This window comes from Carassius gibelio, chromosome A7 (assembly GCF_023724105.1).
Source record: "Carassius gibelio isolate Cgi1373 ecotype wild population from Czech Republic chromosome A7, carGib1.2-hapl.c, whole genome shotgun sequence".
NCBI classification, from domain to species: Eukaryota; Metazoa; Chordata; class Actinopteri; order Cypriniformes; family Cyprinidae; genus Carassius; species Carassius gibelio.
Window position 1 is genome coordinate 25127640 of NC_068377.1, and position 13473 is coordinate 25141112.

General features: G+C 39.8%; 1 protein-coding gene across 1 annotated transcript in view; it reads right to left on the reverse strand.

The window, feature by feature from the left end:
* LOC128016938 (leucine-rich repeat-containing G-protein coupled receptor 4-like) overlaps positions 1–12781 on the reverse strand; it is a 49359-nt gene extending 36578 nt beyond the window's left edge. The window contains exons 1-2 of the mRNA XM_052601901.1: positions 12470–12781; positions 12019–12301 (exon numbers count right to left, since the gene is read on the reverse strand). Of these exons, the coding sequence (XP_052457861.1) occupies positions 12019–12209 (191 nt within the window). The 5' untranslated portion in view covers positions 12210–12301; positions 12470–12781. The remainder of the gene's footprint in view (positions 1–12018; positions 12302–12469) is intronic.
* Positions 12782–13473: the final 692 nt, after the last annotated feature.

A 13473-nucleotide genomic window follows, 5' to 3' on the forward strand; every position in this document is an offset into this window, starting at 1 on the left:
AGCACATCTTATGGCCAGCCAGTTCATTTTCACAGTACTCCAACACAAACTGGTCCATGCCTTCCCTCTCTTTCTCTCTGGAGAGGTGAGCTGAGCCGGATGGAAGCTTGATGGGAACAAAACCCAAATAAAACCAGTTTTCTGGGAAGCCATTTCACATTCCAGTGAGAGTGTGTGTACAGACCTGTCTATGGCTGCACCTATTTGCGTGTCTGTGTGTGTTGTGACACTAAGAGACAGAATGTGTAGGCCTGTGTGTGCGTGACTCAGTGCTTTCCCAGTTCATATCACTCAGTATACCCTTCTGTTTATCGTTCGGCCCATCTTTCTCCCTCTATTTCTCTGTCCATCCTTCCACTTCATTTCTTTCCACTGATCCCCATCCTGTCATTTGTCTGGTATCCATTGGAAAAAGACGATGTGATGGGAGACAGGCGTTTCTGACGCAGCAGATGGCCTTCTTCGAGGCTTCACCGGGAAGCTCACATTAAACAAACCCATTAACTGCCAAGACAACCTCCCTGCATCCCAACAACACTATCGACCATGAACGATCTCTAAATAATCACATGACCATCTCTCCGAACACCTACAACCTTTCATTTCTGGAAGAGGGAGATGAATTCAAGCGTGTGAATGGAGTGAGTCGGAGGGAGTGTCCGGCTGTCCTTGCAGGTCTCTCACCTGGTTTAGACCAAACACAGTGAATCAGACTGGCTTTGGCTAGAATTCAGCACTTCAATCAATTACAGAGGGGCCTCTTCACTGCCTTACTACATGCTCTGTCCTGCCTTCTCTACACATACTCTCTAGGACCCTTTGACAAGTCTAAAACTATTAAACTAAGTGTGAGTGATTGAAAGTGAAAATTACTAAGCAGCTTAATAAATATTCATGAGCCACCACATATGATAAGTTAAAATGCATTCAAGTTATAAATGCCTTGAAAATTTAATGTATTTGATTTTTTATAAACCACTTATGTTAAGCATTAAAAAAATTTTTTTTTTAATGACAATTCAAAGTTTCATAAAATGTTACCAATATACACTATCCTTCTAAAATATATTTTTTTAAAGGAATTAATGCTTTCATTTAGCAATAATGTATTACACTGATCGGGTGAAAGACATTTATAATTCAAATAAAAAAAAGAATTTTCAAATAAATTATGTTTTTTGAACAGAAGAATCTTAAAAAAAAATACACCAAAGTTACTGTAAAAATATCAAGGTTTTCAAATTTATATTAATTAGAAATGTTACTTGAGCATTGAAGAATGATTTCATGTGACACAGCAGCGTAAAGCTGCTGAAAATTCAGCTTTACCATCGCAGAAATAAATGACATTTTACAATTTATAAAAAATTTAAAATAGATATTTTTATTGTACTAACATTTTAAAATATTACTGTTTTTGATAGAAAATTCAGTACTGATTTCAGACTTCTGTATGGAATTGTATTTTGTACTTTTCTCAGTTAATCATCCTGTAATTATAAAGAGCTGCTGAATGGACATGGTCAACTGAAAATAAATAAATAAATCTGTGAAATACTGACTGTGCACACAGTTTTTTTTTTTTTTTTGAAGAAAATATATTTTCTGTGTGTAGCTGATATAATTCTTGCAGTAGTATGTTGCTCATTCATCTCCCCCTCTGTGTGGTGTGTAGATTTGCAACTTAAATCTCATACAAAATAATGACTGTTTTATTATTGCACGCTGGCTGTTGTCAGCGTGAACATACCTTAAGCGTTTTAAACTCTGACAAAAAAGTTTTAAAGTCCTGACATAACTCTCTCTCTCTCTCTCTCACACACACACACACACACACACACACAATATTGCAAACTCTTAAAAATAGCAACACAAAATGAAGCATGACTGGCTTAAATATGACATGCCACACAGACAAGGAGACAGCAGAGGTTTTTGAAATGAGGAAGAAAATGATGAACTTGGAATAAATGTTTATTTTACTGCCCTCTAGAAATAATGTATCATCAGCTCAGTATAAATAAATTCAACACGTTCTGCTTTTCTGTCTCTCTCACACTCATAAACACACACAAATCATTGGCAGGGGCAGCGTGTGGACAGATGCAGGGGACCCGAGGGGGTCATCTACAGGTCAGGAAGTGTGCGGCTATAGAGCAATGATGGACCCTGTGACTCAAGATCACTGTGAGTCATGCACAGGACAGAGAGGAAATGCCAGCCAAGTGGCACTGCGTAGGACCACACACATTCAAACTTTCGGCGAGGAGGAGAGGTGCCATGTTAAATACTCCTTGGAATAGCTGGAAAGAAAAGACATCCACACTTCTTCAGCTGCTGGACTCTTCTCAAGGAGTATAACCACCGGCGAACACAACACATTCAAACCTTGGATTAGAGCTCATCTCCGGTCTGACTCCTACTGAGGACTACTTGTCAGTCCACTAATCCAGTCCTCATCATTCCTCACAGCAGAGCGGACATTTGGTGGATATTTTCTCCACATGGGACGAAATCCACGGAACAAGGACATGGCCAATAAGGCCTGATTTGAGGTCTGAGTGCTGCATGTGTAAACATTCCCAATGCTTTAAGAAATTCTGGCAGCCTAACAGTCTCTCTCTTTGTCCCACACCCACCGTTTCTGAGTGAGAGAAAAGCAGTAACGAGTCTCTCTAATCATCATAAGTCATCGTTCATGCTCATCAAACATAGAGGGAAGAGAAAGAAAACCACCAAGGCACCAAGAAGGAAAAGACAGAGAGCGACAGATTTTATTAGGTATGTCAATCACAAAGATCAACCATTTCAGCTTCAATTCCACTTAAAGTTTTCAGTTCTAATAGGGTGATTTCAATTTTGTGCGCACCTGGGTTTGATTGATGACAGAGTTTGGTACGTTCGTATTATGTGAATGCTGTCTTTCAAACTCTGGAATTATTATACCGGAGTCTGCTTAAAATGGGTGGTCTGGGGTACCTTTTCTGACGAGTGTGACTGACACGGTGCAAGCAGAGAGCTGTACATCTCATTTATGTTCACTTTTAGCGTTCTTTAGAGCATTCACTGTACATTCATAAGGCAGACATAAATATAAAAGTGAAAAGAGCAATGCTAGCAATTTTGCCGCCTTCTTCTGCACTGTCATTACTAAGCAATGGGGTTATAACAAAGCTGGCCTTATCACACACAATTCACCATCCACTCTCATTTCCCCTGCTGCTGTTTCTGCTTTTGGAGGAGCAGGTGATCCCGATGACACATGGACATATTGAAACATTTCTTCCCTTCTGTCCTTCTGTCAGTATTTATAACCCTGGACATTTCACACATTCACACTGCACTTATTTTGATGTGCTGTCTTTGTCTTGTTTTTTTTTTTTGGGTGTTTGTTTATTTATTTGGGGTTAGTCGGCTTTCAGGGTTGAGATGCTGCTCCGGCCAAACAGAGCGATCGAGCAGCGATCAGTTATGATGTTACAGACTGGCGCAGTGCACTGGAGTAGGGCTGGGTATCGTTCAAAATGTTTCGATATCAAAACTGATACCCATACCTTGACTTTGAACTATACTTTTTTTCAATACCAATTTTATGAAATCAATTTTAACAAAATTACATTATCAAAAAAAAAAAAATGTTTGTTGATGTTTACACAAACTCAAAAGACCCACCTCCTGAGCCCGTGCACAAAGGAACAAAATGTAACCAGCACAATACATCTGTGCAAATATTTTTAATAAAGCTTAAAAAGTCTTCAGTTTACACATCTGTTAGGCTACATTTTACACTTTTGCATGTTAATTTTAAAACGCATTGCTCAGATGTCAGAATCATGATTTCTATTTATTTTCTACTGATTTTTGTTGCAAACCCTCGATAGTGTTTTTTTTTAAAGTGAGTTTTGAGTAAAAGCGGAATATAAATCATATTGTCTTATGTAGCATGATGCTACAGTTTGTCATCCATGCAGCTCCCGTACTCTCCATTGGAAATGAATGACGGATGATGACATCGGCAGTGGCGAGTGGGGGTGAGGGGGGAGGTGTGTCCGAAGTGTGAATCCTTAGGGAAAACAACTAATGATTCCTAAAACCATGTCTGCACCAAATGCGAACAGCACGGTGCAATAAAATAATATAGAATCACTGATCTATAATAGAGATTCATTATATAGATCAGTCAATAGAACTCACTATAGTCAGTGATGCTGTCTACACTGGATGTGGCATGACATGACACAAAAAATCCCTGACAATAAACTGCTGCCGCCTTCTATTTATGAGCTGCTGACACAAATTTCTAAGGATTTTCAACAATCCCTTTGCCAAATCTCCACTCTCTACCCAACAAAATAAACAAACTTCTGCTGCTCTCTCCGATAAATTAAGATTTCTCACAGTCTGCTGCTCTGTGTTTACAGAAACCTGGCTAAATGACACCATTCTGGACAGCGCGCTCCATCTGCCCAGCTTTCAGCTGTTTAGAGAAGATCACAATGCAGAATCAGCAGGGAAATCGCGCGGCGGCGGGACATGCTTTGACATCAGTGAACGGTGGTTTACAGATGTAACTGTGTTAAAGATGATGTGCTGTCCTGATGTAGAAGTGCTATTCATTAACTGCAAGCCGTACTATTTTCTGCAGGAGTTTCACTTATTCAGTCTTGTGAGTGTTTACATTCCTCCGCAAGCGCACGTGAGCTCAGCCTTACAGAAACTCGCTGATCAGATCACAGAGACAGAACAACAACACTCAGACTCCGTTTTAATCATTCTTAGGTACTTTAATAAAGCAAATCTTTCCAGTGAACTGGCAAAATACAGACAGCATGGTACATGTCCCATCAGAGACAGTAATATACTAGACTAAAGAATGCATTTCACTCTGTTCCACAAGCAGCTTTCTGACGTTCTGATCACTGCCTGGTTCATCTTATACCAACCTACAGGCAAAAACTTAAATCTGCTAAACCTGTAGTAAAGACTGTAAAGAGATGGACCAACGAAACAGAGTGGGCATTAAAAGCCTGTTTCGACCTCACTGATTTGAGTGTTTTTGGCTACGTTCACACCGCAGGGCTTAATGCTCAATTCCGATTTTTTGAAAAAATTTGATTTTTTTGCAAGGCCGTTCACATTTCCAATTAAATGCGACCTTTTGTGATCTCCTGTGTGAACGTGAAATGACCCAGAAGTGACCCGCATGCGCAGAAGAGTACTCAACGGTGAACGACGTCACTCGTTGTTAGCGGAAGTAGTTAACGTTAAACATAGATGTCAACAACAGTGTAGTCAACACCGGAGCTCTTTTTGCAATATTAAAGTTATTTCACCAACGGAGCCAGCAAAATTACAATCTTCTCGTTTTAAGAAGAAAATTAAAAAGAAGGTTTTTGGCCATGGCGTCGGGATACTGATGTGAGAGGCTCTTCTCGTTCCCGCCTACTTCAACGCATAATTATGGCGTTTGTAGCGTATCAATGACGTACAATTAACATTCAACAATGATAAGCCATGGTTTACAGCAAAACTCAGACATCTGCGTCAGGCCAAAAAAGATGCCTACAGAAATGGGAACAGAGTCTTGTACAATCAGGCCAGGAACACAATGAATAAAGAGATCAGAGTTGCTAAAAGGACCTACGCTAAAAAGTTGGAAGATCAGTTCACTTCCAATGAATCAAGTGTGGAAAGGTCTGAGAACCATCACAAACTACAAGACACCATACCCCTGCACAATCAAGGCAAATCAACAACTTGCTAACAACCTGAATGAGTTTTATTGTAGATTTGAAACCCCTCATACCCGTTCTGACCATCTCTCTACACAACCGTTAACATCTCCTGCAATCCCCCTCTCCCCACCTCCTGCTCTTCAAATCTGCGAGGATGATGTGCGAAAGGTCTTCAGGAACAACAAAAGAAGAAAGGCACAAGGCCCAGATGGGGTTACACCAGCCTGTCTAGATTTAGCAATATTTATCTTTATATTTACATATTTGTAATTTTTTTTTCTGTGTGTTGCTGTTATCTCTGTGTACTGGAACCTTATGTCACTAAAATAAATTCCTTGTATGTGCAAGCATACTTGGCAATAAAGCTCTTTCTGGTTCTGATCTGACAAGAATGGAAACTGTGGGAATCAGTAGAATTAAGTGCAATCCCCACAATCCTGCGCCGAAATTCAAGCCCTGGTAAGTTAAATGTCTGGAACTCGAAATGGATACACAACGTTGTTCTTGAAAAAATGCAGTCACAGACATTCATGAGGCTTCACTTTTAACGGCTGAGGGATTATTTGCCAGAACTCTGAACACAGAGGGCCCTCTTCTCCTCCAGAGTTTTTCTCATTACCTGTGTGTGTGTGTGTGTGTGTGTGTGTGTGCGCGGCAGGTATGACTGAAGGCTGCCTGTGTTCATGTACATAAAACAACCTTTATCCTGAACTATCCCAATTCATCTCATAACATCAGTGCTGTAAATCATCTGTGCATCACTGAGGCATACATCTTCAGATAAAGCATTGCTCTGGTTCAACTAAACATTTTCACCAAGTAATTTTATCTGACAGATTCGACAAAACTGTGTGACTTTCTTTGGTGGTGTTCTCAAAAAAAAAAAAAAAAAAGAAAGACCATAGACAAACTTTTATCCTCTGTTTCATATTAAATCTCTCAAAAAACCTTACAGTCGCTTACTGTCACGTACCCCGACTGCACAGAAATGTATTGTCTTTGGAGGTGAATGTGAAAAAAAGCTATCACTAATCGCTCTATACATTCAGACAGGGAAAGGTGTGGAAAAATTGGGCAGCCGGTTCCATCTGACTGAGCTTGTAGACATGCAACCCTTCTCACAGCCTTTAAGATGGAAAAGAACATGGCGTCTCTGTTTTGTTAATGGGACACAAAGGCACATTCCAGCTCCTCAATGCTGAAGGGCTTTACTGAGGCTGAGACAAGAGTGGGCTAATGCCGTGTGGACAGTTTAAGGGGGGATATCCCCACTGCACTAAACCAGTGTGCACACACACACACACACACACACACATACACACATACACAATGGAAATTCTTTCAGCCAGGGTGAGGGGACACCAAAAACAGGCAAGGTAGACTGAAAAGTATCAAGGACCAAAAGTAAAGAACTACGAAGGACATGCCATTGAATCTGAACAAAAAAAAATACATAGCTTAAACTTACTAGATAAGTGAAGTGACATTCAGCCAAGTATGGTGACCCATACTCAGAATTTGTGCTCTGCATTTAACCCATCCGAAATGCACACACACAGAGCAGTGAACACACACACACACTGTGAGCACACACCCGGAGCAGTGGGCAGCCATTTATGCTGCGGCGCCCGGGGAGCAGTTGGGGGTTCGGTGCCTTGCTCAAGGGCACCTAAGTCATGGTATTGAAGGTGGAGAGAGAACTGTTCATGCACTACCCCCACCCACAATTCCTAAGGACAAGACAAGTAATGGAAGAAGTGAAAAAGCTAGGAAAAATATTTGTATTTATTTTTTATGATCATTTTAGTCAGTAACAAGGTTACTGTATCTTTATGCCGATAAAGTAAATAACAGAGGTCAAAAAACTAACAACCATTACAAAAATTAAGACATTTACAACCTTAGAAATAAAGGTTTCAGAAGGGGTTTTTGCAATGATGCCATATACACTCCTAAAAATAAAGGTTCCTGATTGGCATTGATAGCGCCATGAAGAAACTTTAACATCTACTGAACCTTTCAGTTCTTAAAATAACATATTAATAATCTAAAGAACCTTTTCCACTGTAAAATACCTTCTGTAGAATGAAAAGGTTCCATCGATGTTAAAGGTTCCTTAAGGAACCATAAATAGCAATCAAGAATTTTCATTTTTAAGGGTGTGATAAAATAAAAAGACAAAAATTATCAAATAAATTCAAGTAATACGTTTTCAACAACATCAGATACGCATATCTCCTCTCTCCCTATACAACATAAGATAAATGTTTATGAGGTGCTTGTTAAAACATTATGAAGGCCATTTGATCGAAAGTAGAGTGTAATAAGCTACGAACCACTTGCATTGGGAGTTAAGTATATAGTTACATCCGCCCATACAGCTCAGTCAAGGTCAAAGTTTCTCTGGTGTGGAGCGATACTACAGTGCATATTTGTTTCTTAAGCTGGTGCTAAGTCTCTCGCTTGCCCTGCTTCGATACTCTGCCTGAACAGAGTATGATTAACCTGAAGCATTGCGCAACAACCTGTTGAAGTGAGCAAACTACACTAACCCCACAAGACTGAGGGCTGCTATCAGGACTAGGAGAATAATGATCAACCAGACTGTGTCTACACTCTTTCTCTAACACTTTTATAAACTTGAAACTTCAACTCCCTCCCTCTATTGTCCTTTCTCTCGCTAATTCTCCAGTTCTGTTCTTCTCTGCGGGGAGAGACAGTGTGGGGACAGCTGAAAGCAACCCAGAGGACGGGCAGAGAGAACTGCCCTACTATTATAAATTACAGAAATAAATACCAGAAATGCAGTTAAGCGTGCAGTGGGCCCATGCAGCCGGATGCAGAAATGCGGCTGGAACGGTGGCAGCACATTTCACAGCTCATGACTATTACTGCATAGACTGACTGACAGATGTCCTGTCATCTGCTCAACATCACCCATGGATTGATCAGTAATGTGCGTTTAATGAAAAACAGGGCTCTGCTAAAACACAAACTGTTCACATACAGACAATGTTCATCACTAAAATAGCTTTCAGAATAAACTCTCATACCAAATCATGATGAAGCAGAAGTAGTGACAGATTTTTTTCCACATTGTGACACATCTGTGTAACAAATTAATCCAAAAAAGAAAAATAAATTAATTTCATGCCAACTCTAAACAATACAATAATGTATGTGGCCTCATATTTCATATTGGTCAATAAGCACACCAACGTGATTTTAATAATGATAATGTTTCACAGGTTTAAAAAAAAAAAAAAACCCGGAGGGTTAGCATCCTGCTGATGCCTATTAATGCAGTCCCCATTTGCATATAATTCACTGATATCAAGGATGGCCACTGCCACCACTAGTGTTAACTCTGTGGCTTTATTTCTGGCTTTATCGCTTCTCCAGACTGGACTTAGCTTGGCATTGGGTTACATGCTGCAGCTTGGCAGAGATATTTCAAGAGCCCGGTCAAGCTGTTTTGAAAATGTACGGGCTCCAAGAGAGAGCTGCAGAGTAAACACTTGCCTCCAGACGCGTTTCTTTCTTTGGCAGAGAAGTACCACACTTAATGACAACAGAGTGAAAACACAATAAATGCTGGTAAAGTGTAATGAGGGATGTGATTCACGCATGCCACAGACAGCGGCCCTGGCTCAGCCCAGCAATAAACCAGTCTTTTTGTATAAAGACAGATGAAAAAACTGATAAGAATAATTCTGATAAAAAAGTTCTCAAAGTCAACCAGGGAGACATCAAACTAATGGTGGGCGGTATGACCAAAAATTATTATCAAGGCATTTTTCAAAATTATACCAGTTTCACTGTATATGACGGTATTTATTTATTTTTTCCGTGCATGACCAGGTGTAAACCACATTTTCTACTGACTGAGAGGAAATAGTCTACTGCAGTAGATTTACTTAGAATGCCCTATTTTACTGTGAATATCATTTAAAAATTCCACTCTAAATAGTGACAAAATACGACCCATTATTACATGTTAACCTCATTTATAATCGTGGCATTGTCTGATAAAATCAACATGCATATACAGTAGATGCATGTTGAGCGGTGGTGGTTTTGGCTATATTACTTTTTGTCTCATGCAGCACACTGCCTGAGTCTGAGTAACAAAAAAAAAACAGACAACAGACAAGCTATGCTTAACAGACAATCTATGCTCATATTTATAATTCCAAACAGTCAGTCGGTGTTTTGTACTAATTTATTGATCATATTATTAATCATGACATCTTCTAACTGAATCATAGATAAGGTTTATCCAAAAAAGTCACTAGGTTTGTCAGTATATACATTATATGGAAAAAAGCCACTAAAAGCATCTGAAAGTTGCTAAATCTAGCGCTGAAGTCGCTCTCATGTGTGTGAGGCATGGGAGCTGATGGCAGCAGACGGTGGATATGTGTGGTGGTCAGTGGATATTGTGGACGAGTTCTGTCTCATCACGTTCTACTAGTTCTACAGCTTCAGTTTCGGAACTTTCACACTTAGTGACACGTACAGCTGTGTCCTCGCCACAGTGCAACAGTGAAAAGACACCCCTCTCAAACGCAATCTGAACATTTCACCAAGGATGATAACTATAATGATAACTACAAAGTTTTAAAAATCATTCTAATTCTATAAGAATAGAGAAGTCAACACTCCAGCTGTAATAATAACAACACAGAAAAACGATGCCACTGAGTTTCATACCAATTTTTGTCCTGCTGATGAACACACGACAACCAATCAGAAAGAATCCACCTTTAATGAGTTTAATGAGTTTGAGCAATTAATTTGGCAGATGGCACAACTGCAGATGGCACAAATGCTTATACTATCAAAAAGAATGTTACCATGCATTTATGTGGACGCTAATACAGTTAGCATTATAGTTATCGTGTGTGAATTAAACCTTAAAGGATGATTTATACTTCTGTGTCTGACCTACGCCGTAGGCTATGAATCAGTTTTCATTTATACTTCTGCGTCGTTGTCCACGTTGACGTGCAGCACACATGCAGACCGCTAGTCATGTTGCTAATGTAACCTGCAGTACCAAGACAAAAGCCAAATAAGAAGCCGCTCGTCAGAGAAACATTATAGCCTTGACGGCGGCAAATAAATATCAAATCATTAAATCATTATTTAAAACTACAAAAAGGAGATTAAAATGGAACAAGAGAAGATGGAATTCTTTCAATCTCCACAATGACTTGTACCACGGCAGATCAACTTTGTTGGTCACGGATAAATGGTGATGTATAATGCTGTATAATCGTGTTCCTGTAGCTCAATTGGTAGAGCATTGTGCTATCAAGTGCATGGTTGTGGGTTCGATTCCCCAGGAACACATGATAGGTAAAAATTGATAGCCTGAATACACTGTAAGTCACTTTGGATAAAAGCATCTGCTAAATGCATACATTTAATTTAATTTTAATTTAATGCTGTGAAGTATAATAAATGATAAGACACTTGTTCTTTGCTGTGTTTTATTTTATATAAAATAAACTCAGACTGCTGAGAAAGTCATTTGTGGACAGCACTAGAAAAGCACCCCAACTCACCTCAAAATATAAATAACTGGCACAATATCTACCGTTTTATATTGCATGGGTTTAAAAGCAGGCTGGTGAGGTTTTAAAGGCTGCCAGTAGTTAATAATGGATGAACAGCCCTCTCTATATTACCAGTCTGGGTCATACCTCATTCAGTCTGCTACGCTCACACAAAGTACCCAAAAGCAGCCCAAGATGGACTTTGAGCTACAAAGCCAAAAATCTCTCAAATGAATTTCAGTCTGAAAACAAATGCCAGACTTTTCATATAGAAGACGTTTATCTAAATGCAACAATCGTACTTCTCAATGTGGATTTCCGCCTCTAATCCTTAATATTTGGTTACATTCTTTCTTACAGCTATGATGTGTATGAAACATGTGTATGAAAGTGTAGTCTAAACAGGTGTGTTTCTGAGTCACAGGACAGTTTCTCGTGGTTTGATATTACATGATCAATGATCTTACTTGACTTTGGAAAACAATTTTAAACTTGTTGAAGACAAGTTGTTGTTAGTTTGTGTAACTGCATGAAGTGCATGTGTCATTATTTTGGGGGATTGCTACATGATGTTTCTGCAGTAATTCGTTATAGAAGCGTGTAACATAATGGACACTGAAACCCGTTTTGAAAAGGGAGCCAAACATTTCTAGGCTTATACAAACAGTATGCACTTGTTCCCAGCATGCACTTGATTGTTAAACGTTACTGTGGTGACTTACAGGTAATATGTGAACGTGCTGAGACCGGTGGGGACGCTGGTCAGTCCTCGTCCGGAGCAGTCCGCTCCTCCGTCCTCGTCGCAGCGGCACAGCGGAGAGCATGTGGCCGGAGTGGACGGTCCCTCTCCCGCAGCAGCAGCAGCACAACACCACAACCCCAGCATAAGCATCCGGGCGGCCAGCAATGCCATTACTCTCCTCCTTTCCACCCAAAAGACCCTCGAAACAAATGCGTGGTGTTTGTTTCGCCAGCACACCGAGGTGTTGATAGTTGCTTTTTTACCTAAAAACAAGTATGATATCAGACTCTCGGAAGACTTAGACGTGATGTGGGCGAGCTAACGGACTTTAATGAAGCTACAGCACTTTTTATTGTTGATAGTGCCCCAAAGGAAACGTTATGCTACCTGCTTTTCTTTCAGTCTTGATCGGTGTAAATAAGTGCTCTTACCTAATGCCCGCGAACGATGAGCAGATTGGGCCAGTCAACGGTCATTCTGCGCGGAGTATCGAGCCTCGCGCCTCCAAAAACACACCAAATAAACACCTTTAGCTTGGATTCCCGGGTCTAAACAAACGGGGCCCCAGACTGTCCTGATTCGCTAAGCGTCGGCTTCCAGGAAAACACTCACAAAACCGCGACGAAACACGGCGCTTACAACAGTATTTTCACTCTCTCCCTCTCTGGTTTGTTTCCTGTAGAAAACACGTCTCTCTCTCTCTCTCTCTCTCTCTCTCTCTCTCTGTCTCTCTCTTTCACTCTGCAGGACAGCCAGTGAGGTGCTGAATATGTTAATACGAACCTACATATTAATGATTTTTCATCTGTATGGTATGAAACTGAAGGCAAGAAAACTTATGACTGTAAAATATTCAAAAGCTTTATTTATATACGGTGACAAGAAACAGATTAAATAATAATAATAATAATAACAATAATAATAAAAACTGTTATTATTCAAGAGAAGAGTACACAATCAGAATGTTCCAGTTCCAATTTCAGCTGGTCTTATTTGTTCAATTTCAGAAAGTTACCATCTCAAGGTAGTTTAACCAAAATACATCTAAAAGGAATAAAGGCTGTACAAACGCAAACAGTTCTGCTGAGAACAGAGTATAGGTAAACTGGCATTTATGCATTTGGCATATGCTTTTATCCAAAGGGACTTACATTACACTCAAGATACACATTTGATCAGTGCTTGCTTTCCCTGGGAATCAAACCCATGACGTTGCTATGGTGGCATGCTCTATTATACTATTTGAGCCACAGAAAGAAAAGATGCACCAACCAACCATACTGACAGCACTACATAACACTGGCCTGTTTTGCTTTTCAGAAGCAAAGACGAGTACAAAAGTTAGAGCATATGTATATAAAAATAGAGAAATATTAGAATTAGTATAAAATGTTAAGATATAATAAGAATTCAAAGCTTTATGTGAAAGAGCTTT